Source organism: Limulus polyphemus, unplaced genomic scaffold (genome assembly GCF_000517525.1).
Source record: "Limulus polyphemus unplaced genomic scaffold, Limulus_polyphemus-2.1.2 Scaffold1535, whole genome shotgun sequence".
Taxonomy (NCBI): Eukaryota; Metazoa; Arthropoda; class Merostomata; order Xiphosura; family Limulidae; genus Limulus; species Limulus polyphemus.
In genome coordinates, this window is record NW_013667145.1 from 239,517 (window position 1) to 266,697 (window position 27,181).

General features: G+C 31.9%; 2 protein-coding genes across 4 annotated transcripts in view; one reads left to right on the forward strand and one right to left on the reverse strand.

Annotated features, from left to right (window-relative positions):
• The window catches only part of LOC106463989 (importin-7-like), a 57,237-nt gene extending 48,706 nt beyond the window's left edge, over positions 1 to 8,531 (forward strand). Inside the window, 6 exon segments of the mRNA XM_022391643.1 lie at positions 834 to 970; positions 4,317 to 4,462; positions 5,024 to 5,089; positions 5,251 to 5,466; positions 5,590 to 5,706; positions 6,915 to 8,531. Of these exon segments, the coding sequence (XP_022247351.1) occupies positions 834 to 970; positions 4,317 to 4,462; positions 5,024 to 5,089; positions 5,251 to 5,466; positions 5,590 to 5,706; positions 6,915 to 6,997 (765 nt within the window). The 3' untranslated portion in view covers positions 6,998 to 8,531.
• The window catches only part of LOC106463990 (NEDD8-conjugating enzyme Ubc12-like), a 55,298-nt gene extending 30,889 nt beyond the window's left edge, over positions 1 to 24,409 (reverse strand). Inside the window, exons 1-6 of one of the 3 annotated variants that reach the window (XR_002611613.1) lie at positions 24,130 to 24,409; positions 16,099 to 16,193; positions 14,129 to 14,271; positions 11,786 to 11,849; positions 9,631 to 9,800; positions 6,511 to 6,578 (exon numbers count right to left, since the gene is read on the reverse strand). Coding sequence is in view for 2 of the 3 variants with exons in the window: in XM_022391642.1 (XP_022247350.1) it covers positions 9,660 to 9,800; positions 11,786 to 11,849; positions 14,129 to 14,271; positions 16,099 to 16,193; positions 24,130 to 24,238 (552 nt within the window). In the remaining variant the exon portion in view is untranslated. Of the gene's footprint in view, positions 1 to 5,717; positions 6,579 to 8,629; positions 9,801 to 11,785; positions 11,850 to 14,128; positions 14,272 to 16,098; positions 16,194 to 24,129 lie in introns of those variants that run through there. The other 2 variants (XM_022391642.1, XM_013924093.2) reach the window with 2 other exon arrangements.
• Between the last annotated feature and the right edge of the window lie 2,772 nt (positions 24,410 to 27,181).

Here is a 27,181-nt window from a genome sequence, read left to right on the forward strand (position 1 = left end):
AAATATAAGTATAAACATTATTAAACACTAAATAATAACATCAGTTCCTCTCTGTTTTCATTAATTTAATCAGTTTCTGATTCTCAGTTTTTATTTGATATTTATTACTATTTTAAAGATACAGTTTTATACTTATATTTAAGCCTTTCTTTATAATAGTTTCTCCTAACAATGTTATTTATTAAATGTGTATAGTGCACGTTTTATCATACATTCCATTATATTGTTACCATTTAAAACTGTTCTTTCTAAACTTCCAGTTGAATATGAAACTCACTCATTGCTGATGTTGTGTTTTGTAGTTTGAATATTATGAACTAACTTTTTATGAGATATTAACACTGATGATGGAATTTAAGGAAATTCCAAAATGTCCATATGGAAAACCTTTTTTAGTATTACTGTGTTTTAATATTTATTATCAAACTTTGTTTTCCACCTGATGAATCAGCTTCTCTGTATTATTACAAATCTATATTGTTAATTTAAGTGTTAACAGCTGCTCTGACTTGCATTGTTTACTGTAGGTGATTAAAGCTGCTCTGTATTATTACAAATATATATTGTTTGTTAATTTAAATGTTAACAGCTGCCCTGACTTACGTTTGTTTACTGTAGGTAATTAAAGCTTCTTTGTATTATTACAAATATATATTGTTTTGTTAATTTAAGTGTTAACAGCTGCTCTGACTTACATTGTTTACTGTAGGGGATTAAAGCTGCTCTGACTTACATTGTTTACTGTAGGTGATTAAAGCTGCTCTGACTTACATTGTTTACTGTAGGTGATTAAAGCTGCTCTGACTTACATTGTTTATATATCATTACTATAGGTAGTAATAGCTTCCCTTTTCTACAATCCTGCCTTATTAATGGATACATTGGAGAAAATTCGTTTGCCCAATGTGACCTTTTCTGTGACTTCTCATTTCATCCAGCAGTGGATACATGACACTGACTGTTTCCTTGGGTGAGTGGGCAAGTTTTTGTTTTTTATAACTTTCCTACACGTCATCAAGTATCATTTATGATGCATGCCACTGGTGAAAGAACACATCTGTTAGACATAATGCACATAGATAAATGCAGGGTTGGTGCAGACTTGAAAAGTACTTGAACATGAGAAAATATTTTCTGATTTGATGTATTAATATTTTATTAATTGACGTGTAATAAATAAACAGTATATTAATTTGTATTTTCTTATATGAGAGAAAAGGTATACACGAAAAAAGCAAATTATGACTAGTTTCAATAAGTGGTACTAAGGTAGACAGTTGCAAATGGCAGCTGCTTTCTTATGCGACATATTATATGTGTGGGTCGCTTGACACATTCTTAGCTGGGTCAAGATCTGTGAGAATGATAGGCACCAAGCCAGCAGCTGCTATTGCAATAAGAATGGCAAGGGTGCCTTGAAGTTGCATGCAAAAAGAAATGAATGCTCGGAAGGCATGAAAGCATGTGTCAAGGATGCAGGATTTCAAATACTGACATTGAAAAATTCAGGAGTGATACTGTAATGCCGCCATCGTCATCTACTGTAAAAGCAAGCGACAGTGGAACTGTTGGCTAGTCCATATTGAATGTTGATAATAATGATGTTTTGAAGACAGAAATTTTGTGGACATTGCAAAGCTGTTCTAAATCATGTGAAACTCTATGAAAATGTTCGTGTTTCTGATTCCTAACAGCAGTATTGTTTCAAGATTTATGTGTGGTGAGAGAAAGATAGCGTATCTGTGTGTGTTTGCTGTTTGGCAAAAGAATTGTTGATAAATCAAGAACAGTTGGTTTTGTTTTCTGAAAGTTTGAACAAAAAAAAGTGAAAGAAAGCAGATGGGCTTGTAATATTGATCAAGTAATGTGTATTTGTGTGCTCCCTTTGAAGTTTAATACATATTTTATTTCATAATAAATATTAGAAATATGGTGAAACAATAAAAAAGTCTTTTGAGAATATTTTCAAATTCCATCATCAAAAAGTTAATTTACAACATCTTAACTACAAAAACATCAGTTTTTAAATGAGAAGTTTTTGATAAAACCAAAAGTTTAGTAAATAAGAACAGTATAGTGGAACATACAATAAAATGTGCAGTAGACGTGTAGACATGTTAAGAGAAAACTATAGTGAAAGGTTGAAATATAAGCATAACCACTGTATTTTTAAAAAAATTACAGGAATAAAATCATTGGAAACGATTGGATTAATGACAAGAAGAAAAAGTCAGGGTTATTTAGTGTTGGGTTGTCACTGCAAATTTAAAGTTTCTTTAAGAAAGAGCTTGTGATCTGTTATTCAGGAGTCAAAAACTTTAAAGTTTTCAAGAATTGGGGGTGGGTTGCTATTCTAAATATTAAATTGGATACAAGACTCATAGAATAGTTAGCTTATATCTTCTTCTACAAGAAATTGTAGGTGTCGTGAAATTTTTACCAATATAGATAGCTTTACAGCTACCACAAGTGTATTTATTAAAAAAAAACCGAGGTCATAGGAATGGGTAGAACGTCTTTGGTTTTAAACATATTTTTAATTCTAAATGTTGACTTAAATACTAAACATAGCTTAATTTGTAGGTAATATTTCTTGATTATTTTTTTGCATTTGGAGCTTTATTTGCCCATAAAAGGAGTGATAAGAACTATGGATATTTCAAGATAATATATCCTGTTTTATTTGCTAGAAATGTTCGATGATAGAGTGTAAGAAATCGAAGAGACAGCCATTACTGTGTAAAACATTATGATTTTGGATCAGAGTAAAAATGCCCCCCAGTGGCACAGAGGTATGTCTGCGGACTAACAATGCTAGAATCCGGGTTTCAATACCCGTGGTGGGCAGAGCACAGTTAGCCCATTGTGTAGCTTTGTGCTTAATTACAAACAGAATTAGTCCAAAAATATACTATATGCTCTATTTAGGAGACTTAGAACAAGGTTATACTTGAAGTACTAGAGTATAAAATAAGTGAATAAACCAGTAAATGTTTTTTATGATTAACAGATTTGGCAAAGAGTTTTTGTTTTCTTACTTGAACATCTAAGAAAAGCTAAGTTATTGTTTTCTTCCATCTCATATGTATACATTATACATAAATGTTGCAAGTTTAAGTATTTTAAAAACTTTTTGGTGTGATTGGAGATGTGAAGAAATAGAAAAATATCATCAGTGTATCTCCTATGTAATACTGGTTTGTACTAGAGAAGGCATTTATCCAGCACTGACATTATTAACAACAGAGAAAAATATTCACAAGTGTCAGACCTTCTCACACTCTTATCACAAATATATTTAACTATCAAACCACAAAATATTGACTAGTTTTTATCACTCCTTTCATGGGCAAAGTTTTAAGCTCAAATCTCGAATTCACAAAGCATATTACCCACAAATTAAGCTACATTTAGTATTTAAGTCAACATTTAGAATTCAAAACTTATTTAAAATCAAAGACACTCTACCCCATCCCTATGCACTTGTGAATCAATTATAAATACATTTATGGTAGCTGTAGAGCTACATATATTGCTAAAACCGGCATGTCACCTACAAATATGCACACATGGGAATTTCAGCTAGAAGTGAATATAAGCTAACTAATCCACTCAAGTCTTGCATCCATTACATAGTGAGAATAACCACCACCCCATACTTCTTGAAAACTAAAATTCTCAACTGTGGAACAGCAGATAACAAACTCTTTGTTAAAGAAAATTTTTTTATTTTCAGTGATCATCCAACACTAAATAATAACATCAACTGGTCTGTTCTCATTAATTTAATCATTTACAGACTTACAATATTTATATTATTATTTTTTTTTCAAGATAGTGATTTATACCTGTATTTTAACCTTTCTTTATGATGTTTTAACAATATTATTAAATATTTGTATGCTGCAGGTTCTATTGTATGATATGATATATTGTTACCATTTAAATATGTTTTTTCTAAACTTTTGGTTGTGTCAAAAAACTTTTTGTACTTAGAATGTTGTGGATTAAATTTTAGAGGTATTAATGCTGATTATGGAATTAGAAACAATTTCAAAACGTATGTAAGTAAAGATATTATAAAAGTTTGTTTTACACATGATGAATCAGTTGCAAATATTTTATTGTGAACATAATAAATCAAGCTCAAATTACTCACAGATTTTTCATTATTTTACTTGATAAATGAATATAATATCATGATTACAATTATATATTGTCAGTGACTGATGCCGTAGATATTATTCAAACTCAGCATACATTTTCAATAATTGTAGCCCAGGTGTTGCTTTAGTTGTTTTCTTTTCTATGTATAGGTTGCATGATAGAAAACTGTGTATCTTGGGGCTATGCACTCTAATAGCCATCCCTCCCCAGAGGCCAGCTGTGATACAAGAATGTGCCAAAGAAATCATTCCCTCTCTTTTATTGCTTTTTGATGGTCTTAGAAGAGCCTATACTTGTGGGTCTATGCTATAAACTACTACTAGGAAATATTCTTGTCTTTTAATGTTAGATAGTTGTAAACATAAATTAAAAATTACTTATAATTTATCTTACAATTTTTAACTAAATACAGTTGGTAAGAAAAAAAAAAGAATATATAGTAATTATAAATGTAACACTGTTATGTATGTGGAAGTACTTAATGTTGAAAATATTGTAATGTTCATTTTCTGCATTTTGTCTCAAAGATTTTTTTCCATTGATGAAGAAGACTTATTAAATCCATGAAAAAAAATTCATAGTTCAAACTTTGATTTTGCTCATTTAAAAAAATCAATACAAATTTGTCGTGATGTTGAGGGATACAAAACAATGAAAATTTTACAGAATTTATTTACCTATAAAAACTGTAACAGTGATGTATTATTAATGAATCTTTTACTTTGGTTAGTCTTTTCTTATTCATAAAATAAGCATCATATATAGCGTATCAGTATATGTACACCATTGTGAATTAATGTATATTTTGTTTCATGTGTGTTGTGAAAATTGTTTTTCTTATTTTGTGGTTAACTAGATCGAATTCAAGAAATGACAAAACCCAGAAACGAAGAAGGGGCTAACTTTCTTACTGATCATAAAGGTGAGTAAGTTGATAAAAAAAAAACAGATAGATACTGAAGAAAAGCTAAAGTTTATTCTTAAAAAATATTAAAACATAATCAATGTGTACTTAGTGTTAAAAAATTAATAGACTTGTGCTCAGTACTTATATTTAAATAGAACATCTGGTGTGTTATACAGATGTATTGGAAAGTGACGAAGATGATGTGGATACAGGTCCAGGAAGATCAGTAGTGCATTCCAGAGATTTTAATGATGGCAGTGAAGACAGTGAAGATGAGAGTGATTATGATGATTATATTTCTGAAGAAACTGTTCTAGAAAGTTATACAACACCTTTAGATGACGATGAAAGCCAAGGAGATGAATATATCATTTTCAAAGATGTATTGCAAAGTAAGTAAAAAAAAAATATATATTTATATATATAAATGCTTCTATTTACTAAAACTATTTGTTCAATTCAGATTATTTGCTAGAAACAATCTCTTGCTTAGTGAATTATGTTTTATTGAACAGGAATTAGTGAAGCTGATCCTGATTGGTACAGTAACCTCACAGCCCATCTAACCACTGGACAACAGCAAGCATTAAAAGATATTCTGCTATTAGCTGACCAAAAAAGAGCTGCTGCAGGTAGTAGTATATGTTTTGTACATGATCTTGAAGTTCATACAACACCAGTGAGCACCTTTCATATCGAATTCAAGTAAAAAAACAATCAACTCAAATATATTTTAGAAGTTATATTTTGTGATATTTGTAAAGAAAAATGAAAAAACATTGAAAACTTATATTTCTGCAAAACTTCACAGACTGTTCTATAAACAACACATTGAAAGCACTATCATCCCTAGAGAATATAATAGCCATATCCTGTTTCTCTGGTTATATTCATTCTCATCCTTTGATGATATGACAGCACATGGTCTGAACAATTACAATGAAGCATAGCTTTGAAAATAGTGACAGGCAAAGTTTTCATTACATTGTATAGAACAGGTTATAAGCTTTAACTCAACATAAAGTGTTGTGAGAAACTGACTAGATGGAGTTCCTCAGGGATGAACAAAGGAATCTAAGGGGGAAGTTTAAAAGACTTAGGAATAAACCACAAATCTGAGAACTTTATATAGTTTCTTAAAGTATTTTTGTGATGAAATATCAGGTAAGTCTTATCATATTCAAACAAGTAAAATAATTTGTTAATTGAAAAGAAGCTATATTTATTACATGTAAATTGACCTTGTTCAAAAATATTTTTACCTAGTCTGTGAAAGGTCAGATTGTAGGTCACCAATAAGTGTTTCTGACCAGTAATAGAAAAATGTAAATGCTGAAATTAGGTACAATTTAGTAGGCTTAAGTTAAGTTTCATGCAATTTGGTTAAGTGTGTAGTACAGGTACATCTGCAGATCACCTGTATTCAACATACTTACAAAGTGGATGATGCACACGTTATTCTGCTATCTCCATGAAGCAAGGCATGGGTACATTTGCTGATTATCTATAAAATGGAAGCAATTTTTTGTATTCAGTCATTGACGACTAAATCACAAACTTCATTACACGTAAAGAAATCTTATTTTCTTATTCTACAATTGTTTCTCTTAGTTGCATTTTAAACCTGTGAGAATTATAATATTTCTTTATATAACTGTTGACTAAGTTATGGCCCACTATTTGATGTAATATGTGATACTAAGGCATTGTAGTCTGCAAATGAAATTTAATGATAACCATTTGAAGTAATCTATAAAATAAAATGGACACTAAGATCAAGTTAATTTCAAAGTTTTAAAAGACAACCTATCATCTAATTTCGTGGGTTTTTTTTCTTCAGAGTTTAGAAATGTTGATGACGGTGTTGGTTGCAAGTTCCTTAACCAGACAGTGCCAACGACTTTCAGTTTTGGGTCATCTTGAAAATCTTGTGTAAATATACAAGTCTAATCACCTACTAGTCTTTAGCCTATTATATTATCACTGCACACAACAAAAGGAGAAAATGTGGGAGCCATATTTGCATTTATTTAAGCTCAGTCATTTGCTTTAATTTCTTTATACATGTATATGTATACTTCGCAACTTGTCATACTGTATTTTTTATAGTAAACAATAAAAAATATTTGAACTGTATTCTTAATCTTAAACAATCGATATATGCTAATCAGTTTTGTCCTAAAATTTTCTTTATGTGAAATTATATACCTCACAGTGACAAGGGGTCTGTGCTATGCTCTAATAACAATGGAAGGATTGTTACATTTCAAATTGAAAAATGCCTTGACTTTTTGGATACAATCATGAAATTAATTGGCTCTCCAGAGAAATTACCTAAAAGAAACACAGTTCTTATTTTTAAAAAAATCTCTCTCAATCTCTTCTATCATTCCCAGCTTGAAATGGGAAAGGATCATATAAGTGGAAGAGAAACATTTATTGGTTATCTCACTGAAATATTGTTAAATTACCATATTTCTAAAAAAAAATATAGTAGATTAGGTATTTCAAATTATTTTACATGAAAAATAACTCTTTCGTAAATAATAAATTCAACTTAGGTCATAGTATTATTCTTGATATTAAAACTGGAATTTACTGATGTTTGTGATAGGCCAACAGTTTATTAGAAAAAAAAAAGTTCCATTAATTTACTTTCAGAAAGTATTCATGAAAATAGGTACTAGTTTGTATGAAACCCAATCATCTGCTGTATGATTATACATATAAACATTAGTACCAGTTTAAATGATAGAAGCCAATCAGGAGTTACTAAACTGAGTCGAGGGGTTTATATAAAAACAAAGGGAAAGAAGGTAGACCAGTAATCAGAATCTTGCTTTGCTAGCAGGGTTCAAAGACTACAGCATAACATAACCAAAGACGTAATACAACTTAAATGTCTTTTATACATTTCAAACTTTTATTTATTCCTTAGTATCTGAAGCTGAAACAAACCTTAACCTTGTAAGAACAATTTGATGATGGTGGCATTTCAATGTTTTGCTTCTTTGGGAAGACGGCTAAAATGGAAGTTCGAGGTTTTATGATATTGTTTGTCTGTAGTAGATTTTTAACAAAATGTTCATTAATGTAGTGATTGTATTTAATCAAGTAAGTAGGATCACATACTTATTTCGCTTGTATAAATATATATATCAATGAGATTTGGCCATAACTTTTTATGCAGTTGCTTGTATGTAATTACAGAAGGTTAATTTTGTTTATTTGAATTGTGTGTATTTAATGCAATAATAAACAAGGCTTCAGAGTTAAATCTTTACAAGCTTCTAGATACACATCAAAATCAGTGGCTGTTTTCATAAGTATGATCAAATTAATGGACTCTAGTGATTTCTTATTAAATGTGGTCTTGGAAGCTAATATATACATGTTTGTGGAGATGTGGTCTAAAACTGACCTTCCCATACTATTATCATGGAAGTACTTATAAGAGCAGTAAAGAACCTAAAACATTATTCTTACAAAGTTCAATTAACTGTGGCAAAACATTCTTAAAAAAGGATATTAACAGAAAGCATATGCACACTGTACTGTGTTAAAAATTACTAGATTTATTTAACTTTCCAGTGTAAAACAAGATTTTTAAAGGATTTTTTCCACTTTATTTTTTTTTGGAAGAATTAGTAACATATTTAATTAAAACAAGAATTGCTTAGTATCAATTCCAACATATAAGCAAAATTCTGAAATAATTATTGCCAAAAAAACGAACTCCAGTCAACTAACTGAATAATACACCTTACAAGAAGTATCACTGGTTGGTCAAGACCATTTTTCTTTAATGAAATTTTAGCTTAAACGTTTGAACATGCAAAGCTGATTTTACATGTTACATAGGTCTAAAAAACTGTAGGGGAAAAAAAGTTATTTCTTCCATCACTCAGTAAAGTTGTACTGTTGAGTATTATCTAAAAGCTATGGCAATCGCCTACATTAAATAACAGGTTATAATATATATATATCTTGCAGGGTGTTAGACACTGAGCTTTTCTCACATTTAGATTATTTTTAAAAGGGGCGTGTATACAGAGCACCATGAAACCAAAAATTCCAGTAACTTGTGAAACTGCATACAAGACAAAATGCTCAACATATATCTACTTTGAAACATTTTACTGTTATTCCAAAACAATAATTAAAAACTGATGAGATAATTTTATTATTAATACAACATGTGGACATAAGTACTTCATTTTCATTAAGTGGAACAAAATATTTCAGCCATTTGGTTTCTTTATAAAGAATAAGATAATAATAATAATAAAAAAGCAAGACATCTTTAAATACCCTTTGGATACAGATAATACTCCTCCTCTTCTTTCCAGAATGGTAAATATCTGGAATAAAATTATCTTTTAAGTAGCCTTTCAGTTGGCGAGAAAACTTTAAACCATAATTTTTTTTAAGGAGCACACATCTTTAAACAAACACTGATATATTATGAGGGAGTAGGAGAAGCATTCCCTACAAACTTTTGAGACTGTACAAAGTGGCTTGCAAAAAGTTGTAAGCCATAAAGTTAAAAAAGTCACCTTGTGAAATATTAAGTATAATGTTATCACTACTTCAAGCAACGTTCAAAGTACGTGGAACCAACATAGCCACCAAGCATAGCCTTCTTTACATTATGTTCAAAGAGTCGTCGATTATTCTGTAAAACTTCAGCTGCATCTTTATTCAAGGGGTCTTCTGGATTAGGCTCCTGAAAAAAAAAGGACAATCGTATATATCACAATAATTGAAATAAATAGGAGAGTGTTTTGACACACTTTCAACTTTACAAAATAGTTCAAAGGTAATTTAAAATTCCAATGAAATGAAAAACTTCCTTTAATTTTACATTACTATCTGGGCATTAAAGGTCATTTCTAAATTCTGTATAGGCTAAAATTTATGCTGTTGTTTTAGCACAAAGCTTCACAATTAGCTGTCTACACTCTGTTCATCACGGGAAATTGAACCCTGGATTTTAGCATTGTGAGTCCATTGACCCGTATAGGGACCAAGAACTTGTGGCAAGAAAACAACTCGGTACATTCAGAATTATAAGAATTGCTTCTCTATACATTTGTTAATAATTCGCTTCTCTTGACCATTGTGCTAGCAGGTACTAAAGCAGCGAAGGAGGAAATAAAGTAATGATATTGCATCCTCTTTGGTTTGTGTTAATACATAGAGAAATGTTGCACTGAAATCAATGTGCACTGCTACCAGAAAAGAAGGTGTCATGTTGACTGTGAATACATCCTTTAGGAATTTAATTGGTTAATAATGAGTATATGAACATTTAAAAAATTCAAAGCAGTAAAACAGAATTTCACATAACATAAAAATGTTGCACTGAAACCAAAGTTTTTTGCTTTCAGAAATGAAACTGTTTATTAGATATTTAATTGCTCAGCAATGAAGATGTTAAGTTTCATGTATTATATGTGGTATTAAAATGATGTATAATTAGTTAACACTTTTTTTTTTCATCTAGAACTTGTTTTTCTTAGTAATTTAATGGTGATGTTAGTTTAATATGAATTTATTCCTTTCAGTTAACTTTGTACATTAGTCATGTCATTAGTTAATGCACTGAGCAATCCAATTAAATTAGTCACTAAAATATTCACAACTCGTATACATATCAAACTTTAGTACGTACTAAGTACCATAATCGATTGATGAGTTTTCGTAATCCTAGTAAAAATAAAAATAGTGCAAAATGTTGAATAATGTTCGCTTCAGAGAAAACATCATACAAAGGTGGCAGAAAATAAGTTTTGGTTGAAATGTACATAAGAAGGAAGAACCATGTAAATTAAGAGCTTTAGCAGTTGGCACAGATCTATAAAAACACATATGGACTACATTTATGAAGGGAAAAAAAAAAAGATTATAGATGGTGCTGCAACTTGACCTTGAAACCTTATTTGCTTATCATGTTGATACAATTAGAAATAGCAGCTAAAAGTGAGAAACTTATCATTCACTCATTGTTAAAAATACTTAATGTTAAAACTTAACCAAAAAATCATATTAAATGTTACATGATGCACATCACTGGTGTGCTGCTGTCTATCATTGTCCTTCCTCATCCGGAGTCTGTATTTTTGAAAAAAGATGGAGAGCATGTTGGATACTTGATAGGATTTATATTAATAATACTGTACTATTAAGTTGAAATAAAATTTACTGTATTTTAAGATCACCATATAGCACAACCTATGTTAGTTTTTAATTTTAAATAAATGAGTTTGTTTATAATTTTAAACACCTGTACCAACTGGCAAAAGCCATAGATTTTATGGTTCTCCAAATACCTGTATATTTATACCCAAACTTGTCTTGTGTTAGTCCTGTGTGTGTGTGTGTGTGTGTGTGTGTGTGTATATATATACAAGTTTTACTTCCTGTGAAACTGGCAAGCACCAACATAAGCCCTACATTGTAATTTTCCTCACTTGATAGTATCTTCCATGTAGATTCTGTTATAGAGGGGTTACTACCAAGCCTACAACCAATTTCTAAACACATGTATACATACAACTAAAGAGAATGACTTGATTACAAGCCTTATTAATATTTCTAAGACAAAAAATGACTTTTTCTATAAAGGTTAATTTTAGTTACTTTGTAAAAGAATATTATGCTTATAAGAATACACATTGTAACTACTGATAGCACAAGGAAATGACTCACCAAAAACAAATATTGCAGACCATATACTATAGAATTTATAGTTAGAACAGGCTTCCAATCTTCCCTAGAAAACAAAGACCATATTTTGAAAAATTTGTGGTAAAAACATTGGCAAGAACTCTACAATGTTCAATAATTTGTTTAACATCAATGAATATAACTAAATAGTTTCACTTATAAGTGGCATAACCCAGCTCACTTATGAGATGCAATTAGAAACTATAATTACTTTTTAACAGCAATACCAATTAAGAAGTGTTATGTCTGACACAAGTGTTTACAATAAGACTGCCAACATAAAGACCTGGTGCAGTCATTAAGTATACTTGTAGTTTGTAGTGTTTCAATTTGTTTCTTTAATATACTTAGTAAATATTTTACTCAAATTTCTTGGAGTAATCCACACAAAACCAATTTTACTATTCCATGGCACACATTTTGGTAGTATACTTGCCTTCTGCTAGTAATGGAAAATATGAAACTAACTTGACATTATTTAAAAATGAATACATTACAAAATGACAGAGTAGCAATTTAAATCAGCTGTTAAAAATTGTTCTTTACCTCTACAGAATGACTACTATATTTTCTTTAGATTCTTCACAAAATCTCTAACTTCCTGCATTGCAATCAAGAATTTGGGAGCTATACATTTGTCTTGGGACTTCAGACACTATACTTTCGCATTATCTGCTTTCTGTCACTTTGAATTCAGACTGCTTTTATAAAATATACAGTTTTGATGCAGTATGGATCCCTTCTCCAATGATCTTCATGCATCAATACAAATATTATATCATGAGACACATATCTGAAGAACTTATTGCAATATTTGCTCAGTAATGAATATTTTCAGCAAAGAGACACTTAAAAATAGCAATTGCTAATATGCTTTTTGACTGGCGTTTATGACATAATAATTCTCTCTGAACATAATCTTCATCTTTAAGTAACTAATCTGTCTAAATGAAATGTCTTTCCCTTATACTAATGAAGTAATAGTCTATTCCACATATTTAATGTTGGTTCGTTTATAATTTAGTACAATAATTATGTATGAAACTCACAGTACATTTATACAACAAACAACTGTTTTCACGAAATCAACAAAGAATTGTCATAAATATAACTTTTAGATCTAGCTGCGAATCTTTCACATAACCTGACTTTGTGCTTATCACATAATACCCACATACAATAAAGATCATATTTTCCTTTAGGTAATGTTTTCTATGGATCAAAAATCACTACCACTTTTTTTTTTTCTTTTTCACAACATTTTGGTCTCTTCTTATGCTAAAGAAAGCCCCAGCAGAAAAACCAAAAACACTGTCAAAATGTAATGTCCCAACCATAGAAGATTTCTACGATAGAAATCATATTTACATGGAAACCACCTGCCAATGAATAACCCTCAATTCATTTTCAATGTATATGAGACTACACAGCAATTGGGGGTTCATAATGTAGCAGTATGCATACACACAATACAAATGACAGTCTATCCTAGACCTGTGCTAGCAGGATATTTTGACATGGACTATTAAACACATTGCCTAAAAATGTTTCATTCACCTAACTAATAACAGAAGAGATGAGGAAATTTTGTTAAGTTCTGGTTTCAAATGTCTGTAACGTACTGATGTTATTAAATGAAGCATACTTGTAGTTACTTTTCTAACTCTTATCCCAATTTCCAGATGAAACAACATATTAGTGCATTAAAAAAATTGTAAGTGTCATTATGAAGTTTCTGATAACAAAAACTGCACAATGTAATTAGTAAGGTAAAAGTATACTTCTGAACTTAACAAGGCCAAAAAATATGTAACCTATGTGGTATTCCAATTCAAGCAGAAAAGTCTCAATGCATTTGAAAAACACAATAGCTAAGGAATACACTGATTATTTAAACTCAAATTTAATATGTATATTATTTATTAATAACTTCTGGTAAAAGCAAGCTACTTACATTAATCAGAATTAAAACATTAACTATATACACCAGTCAAACTACGAAAAGGAAATGTCGTAAAACAAAACCTAATAATGATTAGACTGCACTAATGTAGTTGGGTAGTTTATCTCTTATCGATATTTTCAGCCGTAATCCCAGTAATATTTCACAATGTTTGGCCAGCTAAGGAGATTTAGCTTGACAATGCAAGATAGCCTTTGTAATAAGAAAATATACAGAATAACTAAAATAAATATAAAGATATATTAATCATTTTAGTGAATTTTCTAAGTGAAACTGCTATTAAAAAAACAATGGAATATACTAATAATGGCTGGAGTTCCTCATCATCGAAATGGAATATACATTTTAAAGGGAGAACTAACCTTAATATATTCAAACACACATTTCCCTCCAAGTCTATGTTGGGATGGTAAACCATGGTTTCACATTTGACTTTTGGAGGCTCGTGAGGATAATTGTGGCTAACTTTGAAACTAAATACAAACTGTCCTCCTCTGTAGAAACCCTGGAATTATAAAAAAATTGTAATTTGTAAGATTTGAGTTTCTAACTTTATTTCCATCTTCACAGCCTTATTCAATAAAAATCAAAACTAAATTTTCAACCATATTGATTTTAGTCTACCAATTTTTAACATCACTCCAAAATTTAGTTACTACAAGCATCCAACTCACTCCAAAATGTGTTTAACACAAGCCTCCAAGTCACTGATAAATTTAGTTACCACAATCATTCTAGTGTTTCTCAAACCATAGCACATACAAGCAAAAGAAACTGGCACCACATACCGCCAGACAGTTGCCATCTCTATTAGTCAGCAATTCAAAATTAGTGAAAGTAGCAGGTAGCCTTAATGGCTTTGCCTTAACAAAGACAGGGCAAGCACATTCTTGCAAAATTTTAATTATTTGAATAATTCAAAATGGTTATAATCGGAAACCCTAATTTTTTTAAGTTAATTATTTTCATGATAATTAATTTAATAATATTTTTTGATTAATCAATTTTTGAAATAACTGGAAACCCTAATTTTATTTAATTGATTATTTTCATGATAATTTATATAATTGGAAACACTAATTTTGATTAATTGATTTAATTGTAACTTCAATTATTCACTTTGTTTACATGACACTAATCAATATAATCACTGCTCATATGTAATAGATTATTAAATTACCCAGTTTCAGCTAGTACAAGGCCAAGGTAAATCAATGGCAGTATTTGTCTATAATGTGTCCAGGAACAAAACTTGGGTGTCAAAATTAGATGCAAACAAAGAAGGATGGTCTTCAAGAATATACCCTATAGTTCAATACTACTGCTGTTAAAATGATAGACAATCCTTGTTTTTTTTTACTCATAATATAGGTAAATTAATATATATATAGCCTGTTCTCTACTTTTCTTTACTTACAAGATTTTGGCCCACTTACTGGAGCCTTTAATGGGCAACAGTGTAATGAACAACCTTAACAATAACTGCTATCTGATGTTAAAGTTGTTAACCTATGTACGTAATGCAGATACAGTTAGGATTGTTGTTTAGATACCTGTCTTTAAAAATGTGTTCCAAAGAGAAGCAAATCTGTATTGTTCAGTACACCATGGCCTGATGAAGGCTCTAGTAAGAGGCCAAAAGCTTGCAATTCAAGAAAATTTTTTACTGTGAAGATGATCATTATTGATTGAAAAGTGAAAGAGACTGAGTCTCGTGTAAGTCACATTCATGACTTTACCTTCTTCATATTCATTCTCTGTCTAGCCTTTACACGCATGCTCTTTTTTAATATGTTATATGCAGGTATGGTAAACATACACACAGGAACAAGATATCCACAGAAAAATACGTCATTTTTAAAGGTTTGTCTGGAATATGTACAAAATTAAGGAAATATATCATTGAAGGATACTTTACTAATATTATATATTACTTTAATAACAGAAATACATTCTAGACAGCTACAATTAGTAAATTTTCTGTTTTTAAGATCATTTTTGCATCCAACTACACATACAAACAATAACAAATATCTATCAACTGTAAACTATACCAAACAGATATATATATATATATCTGCAGAGCACATTCCGATACATTCTATTCAAAACAACATAAAATCAATATACCTAGTAATAAATAAAAATTAATGTCTTCATCAACTTACTTAAAAAAAAAGTAGAAATTGCAAATTTCATATTGTGTTCAATTGTGCAAATTTTATGAGAGCTCCAAGACCTATATCATTATTTAAATGTATAACAATGAGGTTTAACACTGTTAAACTAAATTTATGTACTTGGAAACATTGTGGATTTAAAGTATGCTCACCTCATCAGGAGTTATGATCAGCTTGAAGTTAAGAAGATCATCTGGGTCAAGTAAGTCTATCTGACAAGTTTTTGGTAGATTTAATTCATTTATATCTGAAAGGATATTATCAACACATTAATAACATCAAGCAACCATATAATAAGTTTTTGTCATCATACATCTGCTTATAACAATGGCCAAAGTGTTGTTGTTACCTGAGATGCATGGTTCTCAACAGATACACACTCCACATTTCGGTACGTGTGAACTAATGTTAAAAGATGTATGGAATGATTAATGCAACAAAAGCCATTTTCCTTACTCTGGATTTGAATAATTAAAATACATACAAAAAAAATGCCAATGGAAGACAAAGGTAAAATTATTTTCCAATCTATGGCCCATATTATTTTGCTTTGCTATACGTAATGAATTAAATTCAAAAACAGTATTCTGACACTTCTGTTAACCAATCTATTACAATTGGTAAACAAGATCATTTTATTTATGTAAAATATGCTTTGGTTCTTTCTGGTGTAACTAACATTCTTTTACAGTACATAGTAATACTATCTTTTAAAAATATAAACACGTACAACATCTCTTGCATAATCTTATCAGCTTTTGAATCACTATGCAAGTTTTGTTTAATTTACTAATAACATTCAAACTAACCACAAACCAGTTTCATTTACATCTTCTGATATATCAAAATGCTTGCAAAATTTCAAACAGTAACACAACACTTTGATCAGTATATGTATGCAAAACTGTCATTAAAGAGATTAAGATTTTACAGAAAATATAATTTTCCTGCAATGAAAATGTATATCTGACAGGTGCTTACCTCTCTTCACATAAATAGCTACTCTCATTCAGGGCTGCCCTCTATATACAAAAACCTTTTTTTACACAAGCCATCTATCTCCCATCCATTGGAATTATCATGTGTCAATCCTTCACCAATAAGTGTGTGACACACACTCCCTTTATTCAATTCTACTGAACTATCACTTCGAGTTTTGGCTGAAAGTAGAAGCACCAGTTTTCAGTGGAGAAGTGTGAAAGGAGGTAAGCACCTATCGGAAATACATGTTTAGTGTAGGAAAGTTATAACTTCCAATACATTATACATTACCTCTACTCACATAAATAGCTAGAATCCCACATTGAATAGGTGGAGGGACCAGTGTGAGGGAAAGAAAGAAGCATCCTTCGAAAGTATTCGAAGGACACTCCCTAAGATGAGACAGACAGATTCTAAGATCTGATGTGGGGAACTGCACCACTTCTGAACCAGGTATGCTCTTTGCCCATCATAGAAAGATGTCGCATATATGGGCAGAAAACACAGGAGCACATCCAATTGGGAGAGAACTATGGCCAGAAAGTGATTCGAACCATCAATATTTATAAAAATCAATCCCACTGGGAACCAACATTCACATGGGAGTAGGTTGAGGATCATACCATCAGTAAGTCAACTACAATCCAAAACACAGCCACAACGTACCAACATCCATATGGGGGGGGGGAGTAGGAAAGAGGATCATACTGTCTTCACCTCAAGTTCATAAAACCTAATACCACTGACTCATGGACGAGGCACATGTGAATATGATAAATTAATAGATCGATCCAGAAACCCAACATCCAGTATCAAAAAGACAACTATATAATGTAAACCATCTCCCTCAAAAGTGAATTGACCAGAACCACTACAAGCACATTAACATCCTTGAAATAAGAAACATTGAGGGATAGAATTGGGGAAAGAACCGTAACAACCCACAATTACCTCCACCGTGACCTACAACAATGTTGGAGTATAAATGAGAGGAACATAGACATCTGTAATATATGTGTGAGGACTTATGTTGATTGGTTTTACTCTAACTCCAAAATCCAGCCACTGGGAACTGACATCCATGTGGGGGGTAAGATGAGGGATCCCAATCAAAGGGGTGAACCGCAATTTTGACGTCTCATTCTGTTTATTTTTATGTTTCATATTAGAGGATATCATGTCATCTATATCAGCAGAACACCACTGCCCTACTCTCAACTGAATGGTTTCATAATTATTTCTATTTTTTGTTTGTATTTCATTAACCCATTGAGGAGGATGCCTCCATGGTCCACCCACCCAGTGGCTTGGAACTGGAAAGTGGTAAGGACTCTCAAACTCCACTAGAAGAAAAGGGGGTAAAGTGTAATGAAGAGACCAGAGGAATAACAACACCTGAGACAATGCAATGAGAGACCAAGAAACCTTGTTTTTAAAAAGCAGACCATACCGATTTATTCAATACAAGGCATGGCAGAGATGGGCAGCTATCCATTCTGTTTTACCCATATAGTCCATGGGTGGGTACGGTCCAGGACAGGCAAACATATGAAGTAATACTATTGCGAGGATAAACCTACAAGAGATCTTGTAGAACACCCCATCTCTACAGTGTGCATTATGTGGCCGTGGAATTATAATATGCAAGTCAACATGGCTTGACAGTGTGGATTCGTACAGGTAAAGAATACCTGGTTAGGCACCACTCACCACAGAGTGGAATCCAAACAATAAGTATTAATAACTTACCCAGTCAAAGTCTCACTGAATTCTGATATTCTATAATGGCTACAGGCAAAAGATGATATCCCGAAGAGGAAGAAAACCATGATCTGACGCAAATAGTGAGAGACAAACGTATCATGGGTAGTCCACATGCCCAATTGAAGAAATATCTCCAAAGGATAACGAAGATAAAACACCACTGAAAAGATAAGGTGTTGAATTGGGTGAGAAGACACTCAGAACAAAGTACAGGATAAAGACGATAAAGAGGAAGAAGCCAACTGAATGAAGAGTCAAACCCAATTGGCAAAGGAGGAAGGAGAGAGATCACAAACAGAGGACAGTTGCCAGGTAAGAAAGAGGTGGGAACGGACACCACAGTAGGAAACCATGCAGGCAATATAACAGAGAGGAGTACGTACAGAACACAGAAGTCTATCCAGACCAGAACAAAGATAAAGGTGTGAAATTGAAGGAGGGAAAAGTGGTTAAACAAATATGGAAGGAACATATCCACAGGTAAAGTGTAGGAAAGGTAATACCTGCAGGATCAGGAAAAGCGAAAGGTGTGGGATAGGACTGCCCAAAAATTTGAGACTGAGGAAACAGAAGACCAAAAGATCCAAAAGTCAAGAGAGGAAATCCACATGACTAAGAACAGTGGGTTGATTAGAGGAAAATCTGGACCCAGAAAAATTCCATTTGTGTTGAGAAACTTCCATGGAGGAAGGGTGAATGAAACAAGCCAGAAAAGAGGCTAACCATTGAGAGAAGCCGGATCATCTCGCCAACGACCAGAGGAGAACCAGGCATGAAGATACAGGACAGGAAGGTTTGAAATGAAACACCGATGACTGAGGGTGGTGAAGAAGAGACAGATGAAAAGGTAATGGAGCAGGAAGTTGGAGCTGGAGAAGCCACAGCGGAGACAGCCAGGAAAAAGCTATCAGAAGGATTGAACACAGAGTATCAAGGATGAACAAAATCACCCAGAGAATTAGGAGAACAAGAAGATAGACAAATGTGTAGGTCCAATCATGGCTGAAAACATCGATAGCCAGAGCAAGAAGACAAGTAATTGGAGACAAAAACCAAGACAATTTGTGGTTAAGGGACGTAGAAAAGCCTCGGTGTGAGGAGTGCCCAACTGAAGTAAAAGCCACTGGAAAACAAGTGGATTGAGAGATCACTCTGTCAGATAAATGTAATCTGAACTGGAATTTGATCCACGACAAGATTTCCAGTCATCATGAAATATTAACAACTAAATGCCACCCACCAACCCACCCCCAAAAAAATACATCTGAGGATCCTCAATAATTAAATTCATGCAATCAGAAACCTTTCTTTTATGACTTTACTTAACCTTTACACTTGTTAATTCAGTAATCAGCTTTTTATTTATGGCCTTACAAGTATATGAATTAAAGTAACATTCAAAAATTAGTAACCTTATCAAAAAAAGTTAAGCAGGTTATTGGGACAAAAATCCTTTCACTCTTTATTCAAATTCAGCCTACAAGTTATATTTTAAATAATACCTAACAAAAGGTTCTACAAGATTAACAAAAAATTAATGCATGTTCTTCGTGTTTAAGTTTAACTGTTACTTCCAGCTGTACACTTTTTAAAATGGCCACATGTACAAGATAAAGGTGGATTAGTGTTTACAAAGAAAACTCTTAACATATTTAGTTACTTAAATGCTACTATACATATATTTTTAAATATAGTATTAATGATTTAGCTATTTATTGAATAATGTTATTCAAACTATATCTTCCCACTACCAACTTCGCAGATAAACAGCAACATCTGTGTATCCATTAATCTCATGTTAGGCCAATCTATAGTTACACCATTGGAGCTTCTGATTAATTGGCTTTCACTAATCACTAGCATATACTGCTGTTGTGCTTTGTTTAGAAATGAAGAATCAAAGAAATTGTAAGTAAAGTTCCATTTCATTGTAGAGCTGGGTAATTAGTGGTATTTGCTAATCAATATATAAATAGCCCCATTAAGTGATCACATTTGATTAATCAATTAATGCAGTATTCCTTAAATCATGGTACATACAAGCAAAAAAAAAGTAGGTGGTGGGTGCTTCCAACCAATTGTCTTCTCTCTCTAGTCAGCAGTTTAAAAGGAAGATGTACAAAATTAGTGACAGGGTGAGCAAGTTTGGAGCTTTGTGCTTAACAACAAATAAACATAACAATATTTTGATTACTTGAACAGCTGGAATAATTGAAAATAGTAACAATTGGAAACCTAATTTTGATTAGTTGATTATTTTCATAACGATCAATATAATCAGAATTCTGATTAATTGGTTGCTGGAATAATCAAAAACAGTAGTAATAAGAAATACATTTTAATTAGTTAATACTTTTTATGGCAATGGATTTAATAATAATTTTGATTAGTTTCATGACACTAATCAATACAATTACTACACACAGATGATTAATTATATCATTTAAATTGCTCAGCTCTATTCCCTTCTGGATTTAGGACTAATCTAATCCAGCTGAGCCTTGAAGTATTTTTGGGATCATCACAACTACTAATAACAGTGAGGGTGTCTAACTGATGAATCAAAGCATTCTAATCAATATGAGTTATACTTATTTATTTTCATGAAAATGCAAACCCTCATTAAATGGGTAAAAAAATTTACTAAGTTAATTGTACATTCTGATATGGAGGTACCAGTAGCTTACCTTAAACAGAAGTTCTTGATAAACTGACAGGTCTGTTATCTTCTGGTTACATCTTCAATTACTTTGTAAATAGTAACCAAGGGAACATTTTATAAATTGCTAGTTAAGTTTATTTTGCTACTACCTAGCAACTTGTGAAAAATATGTCACTGATTCCCTCCCCCAAATGGCTGTCTGGTTCCCTTAAAATTATAACTTTCTCATTAAGGCCAGAAGCTTTACATGCTCAAATTATTCAAACACACCTCAAAATTCAGCACCTTTCACATCAGTTAGAATTTACTCTTCTGTGACCTTTATATAAATTACTTTCATAGCAAATATCACCTTCAAAATAATAGGGAGCTATCATTCAAACATTTTTCCCATCCAACGTTCTTGTTAAATGGGATTTTCTATACTTTCCTTGTTGCCATTCACATGTCAAACATGGATGGAAATCCACTCAACAACATATTTGAAGAAAAGGATCTTCTTATAGTGGTTGATAAGCCACTCAAGCCTTTGAAACAGTAGTAGTAGTAAAGTTAATAAAATTTTAGGATGTTAGTACAGATATACTAATTACAAGCCCAAAAATAATAATTCTCTCTCTTTACAAATCAACAGTTAGGCTTCACTTGAAACACCGTGTACAATTTTGGTCTCCTTATGTGAGAAAGTAAACTAACTTACTAGAAAGGGTATAAAAGAGGGCTACTAGAATTGATTTTTTTGGGTACTGAATTCTGAAGGCAATAGGATGAGAGGACATAAGCTTAAGATTTGGAAAAGACAAGTTAACTTCATTTAAAAGAGATTCATTTTGTGTATGGGGTGATGAGTTCTGGAAAGAGTTTCCATCAACAGTATCGGAAGTCAGTACTTTACAGGAGTTTAAGAAGTGAATATTTCCTTAAAATGGAAGGGTGGGTATGCATGGACAACTTTGAAAGACCAAATGTTTCTTTGCTATTCACATGTTATGTTAAAAAACCTATTTATATTAGATTTTAATGTTCACTGCTAACACACTATTATAGTCCCTCTTTTATTTTTATAACATTTCATTATTTGCCATATTTTGTTTACTTTTACAAACCTCACTGTCATCTACTTCATCAATCAGTTTCATACTCTTAAACTCTCAATGATTTGCTTATTACCATCTTAATTTCTCAGTTCAACCCACTTTGAAAAAAAGATTCAGGTAGAAAAATACTCCTTTTTCAATTTCAGCCTGTACAACAGAACTAGAAAAATGCTTCATGCATTACTTGTACATTTTTTTCATGAATTAGTCAACTAATCCACATGAATATTGTTTTTTGTTTTTTTCAGAAGTTCAGAATACTACACTTATTAATTCTATGTTCAGCTTCAATGATGACCTTAACAGGTATGTATATTATCATCACTAATATGATATGTGCATAGCTTTACCATGCTAAGCCTTTAAATGATACTGGTATCCTATCACTAAATTTTTATAAAATACACTATATTTGACGATGAATAACTCACCTTTAAACTTTGCAAAATTAATTGTCCTAAACAAATGAAAAGTCATAGTTAAGTGTAACTATTGCAAAAGCCAAATGCTTTTACAACTATTGGACAAAGCACTGAAACAAGATAAGCAATAACAGTAGATCCTACTACTAATGCCTATTTTAAAGTTAACTGAAAAAATAAAAAAAAGGGTTCTACCAATTAGGCTAATATTAATCAAAACTTAAAATTCATACTCTGAATCAACTTTTATATATATATTTATTTATCAATCATATCCAACCAATTAGGCAAAATTCAACTGTGAATCACCTTTTCTGTTAAAAACGACTCGAAGTCAAAGTGCACATTTTGTTAAGTACCGATAATAACAACATTCTAACCAAAACTACATTATTATAATCTCATCAATTATTCCTTATAGGCTAATTTACAAATTTCTTCCTAATATCAGCATCAAAACATTGAAATAGGACATTATTAAAGGCTAGTTTAGTGAAATTTTTAAAGTACTATCTTTTGTATCTTCCCTCTCCACTGATCTCACTCAATAGATTTGGATTACAATTCATGAAAGCGAGTTTCTGAAGTTCCTCGATATACATGTTATTTTTTAATGTGAACATCTATCCTAATAAAATGTCCATAGTTTGATGAAAAATTGAAATACATCTAATTACCTTAACTCAAATATCATAATCTAGGTTGTGTAAATGAAAAAATATATTTTAAAGTTGATCCATGGTTTGAATTTTGGGCTAACCTACTTTGCCTTTTAGTATTACTTATTTAGTTATTAGTAACTGGGTTTCCTAATCACAAAATGACTCAGATTACGTTTCTACATGCAATAGGTAAATAATTTCATGATGACAATGACACTCACTTCTCAGCTGATCGCAGGCTGAAAATTAACATTAGTATCTTAACACAAAACTAAATATTAAAAAAACGGATATACAATAATAATTTTAACAGAAGCTAGCTTTCGACTCTCTTCACGAATCGTCTAAACTTAAGACGAGTTCAGGCTAAGTTGGAGTTTGTAATTTGCAAACAAAAGTCAATCACCGTACAGCGGTTCTTAACCTAAAATTCAAATACTAAACCTATATTTGAATCCTTTTTCAGTTATCTAAAAGAAAAAAGAACAACAAAAAACGATACAGATCTAACTTTAGAGCCCAAACTTAGCAGTACAGTGCCTTGATACTTAATTAAGCCTAACGTAAACTTATTTAAGTTTTACACTTTGCTTACCTTTAGTGATTCTTAGTTGAGCGGCAGAAGCTCTCTTTTGGCTTCCTGCTGCTCTACCAGAAGATTCGCCTTCTTTTTTTTGTTGTTTCAAAGAGAAAAGCTTTATCATAATTGCAATAAAAATTTTACAAGTTAAAATCTATTGTTCAAGTGGCTAATGTACGTATGCTTTTTATCTGAATACAAAATAAATTATTATACTAACACTCTATCCCCCTTAACTAACATCCAAATCTTCGCTAAGCTATTCGGTATAACCCAGTGTTTCCACTCTAGACTTTTTGAAATCCTAGCGCCGTGAATAACATTCCAGAAAATAATAAAATAAAAACACTATAAAATCAAACAAACAATCTAAAAATATGTTCTGAAGTTACATTAGTTTATTCAAAACACTTTTTGCGTTTACATTTGAAGCATTTTCCCTGTTTACTAGCAGAAAAGCTGTTTGATAAATTTGATAGTAAAATATGAAAACATTAATTTAACAAAAAACTTACACAATTAAAAACTAGCATACACAAAAAAAACAGTTAAATTGTGCCCCCCACCCCACCCCGCTTTAGTGGCTCAGTGTTACACTGAAAACTGGTCTTCGATACCCTTGATGGGCACAGCACAGATAGCCCGTGGTATAGCTTTCAGCTTAATTAATATCAAACAGTTAAAACTTAAATACTATGTTTAGCTATGTTTAGCAGTAGTTGCAAGTGTGATCATACACGCAGAACATCTGGTTTTGCCTTTCATTAATAGAAATAAAGCTTTGATAAATTGTTGTTTATTTCTAAAGGAAACCTCAACAATATATTCCGAAAGGGATTACAAAATAACATATACAAAAAGTTAATTAAATTGTAAATAGTACAGTACTGAAACTCTAATGGATAAAATCGACGAAAGAAGAGCGAGAGGTAGACGGAGACTCACTTGGATCTATAACATTATAAAATTGATTGAAAATGAGAAATTTAGATTTGGAAAGTTGATGCAGAGAACGAAAAATATGGGAAAATGGAGAATAATATTCGTGAGCCCTTAAAAGTGGGGACGACACCATGACTGATTTAGTGCAGTCATTTAGTTTTAGTACTAGTAATCTTATATGGACAGAATCTTAACATTTACTAAGAGCCTGATTACTCCTACTGGGAGCTAAGGGGTATTTTTAAGGCACATCGATATAATTAAAAGTATATTTTTCATAAAATTCAAGGTTGTTGGAGTCCTCCAAAGCCTTTGGGGCTCAGGGGCTGCAACCCTACCAGCTGTTACATTAATTCGGGACTGTGTTTTGTTGTTGTTGTTTCTTTTGCATTTAAATAAACAAATTTTCTACCAAAACATGTTTACTCCTGAAGAAAATATAAATCAAGATATTCTCCATGAAATTCCATTATTTTATTTAGGTTCAGAAAATAAGATGTCAATGCTCTAAATAGTGTTGTGTCAGCGAGGTCACGTGACTATTGTCACGTCACCTATTTTCTAAAAGTATCTTGTTCCTTCGTGAATGCCCTAGCATTTACTAGATATATGTTTGTCTGGTATATAAATAAGACGCTCACAACGTGACAGGACAATGTGTGTAGGTAGTGAGTAATTGAACTGTAGTCAAGAAGTATTGTTGAAGTTAACGTTCGTTGTTTAAACGCTTATTATAGAGCGACTGTTGAAAATAAGTGTATCGGTAAAGTTATATTCAGAAAGAATAAACCAGTTTTATTAAGTAAGGACTTGTGTCGCTAAAGTTTCGTCGGAACGAAGTTACGGAAAATCAATTAACGACTGGAGGCGTAACAATAGCAATGGCATTCACTTTTACAAGTTTGAATTCAATATTAATATGACCGTCCACTTCAAAAACATGTGATGGTACCTTATTCGTTTTCAATCTTCAACGACGCTGAATGGTAGCTTTTAATGTTGATGCTACTACTCTGTTTAGTTTATCTGTTCTTACTTTTTGATAATGCTGAACAAGTGTTCAGCCGCGGTGTTTAATACTTGAAAGGAAAACATTTATATTAGCTTCAGTAACTAAGAAAAGTACAAAGTACCAATTACAAAGTGTAAAAAGAAGATATATCGCCAGTATCCAATAGAAGGAATCAAATTATGTTCCTTTCATCAAGAAGCTCAACCAGATTTTGAGGTATGAAGATCAGTCTGGAAGAGTAAGCTTTTTCAAAACGTTGATTAATCTTCTTGCTTCGAGATTTTGAGCACTCACGCATTCCTCAATCTTGGCATGCTCAAGGTCGGACCATCATATCAGAACCTTTGGTTTATCTTACACATGACTTTTTTGTAGAAGTATGTGGCTGATTAATACATCTTGGCGATTTCTTCGTGGTTCATATTTACATAATTTGTTTTCAGGTCAGCTCAGCCACTGTAGACCCTGCTACAATAACTATATATTATTTGTTAAGAGACATACTCACCTTTTCCCCTCATCAGTAATTATAACGTTACTAACAGACCTTACGTATCTCACAATCATGAAATCGATAAGAAATATTTTGACTAGTTTCTCTATTTCTACACGTATCACGTGGAAGAGCGAAGCATCACTTTGAAAGAGAATATTAAATAAACTGAGAATGCCTAAAGCATAACTCATAAACGCAAGTACATTTTCATTTACAGGTTCTGTAACATGCACTAAAAGATAATTATGCATGCGTTTTCTTTAGCTCTTCAATTTGTTCTGAAGCCTTTTGTAATCATTTGAAGCACCTATATGCATCACATGGCAATTGCCCCCAGTAGCACAGCGGTATGCCTACGGACTTACAACGCTAGGATCCGGGTTTCGATACCCATGGTGGGCAGAGCACAGGTAGCCCATTGTGTAGCTTTGTGCTTAACTTCAAAAACAAACAAACAAACACATGGCAATTAGCCCCCAGTGGCACAGCGGTACGTCTGCGGGCTTACAACGCTAGAAACCGGGTTTCGATACCAGATAGCTCATTGTGTAGCTTTGTCCATAAATTCAAACAAAACAGAAAGTTTTATCCCAATATATTGTTATTCAATCATTATT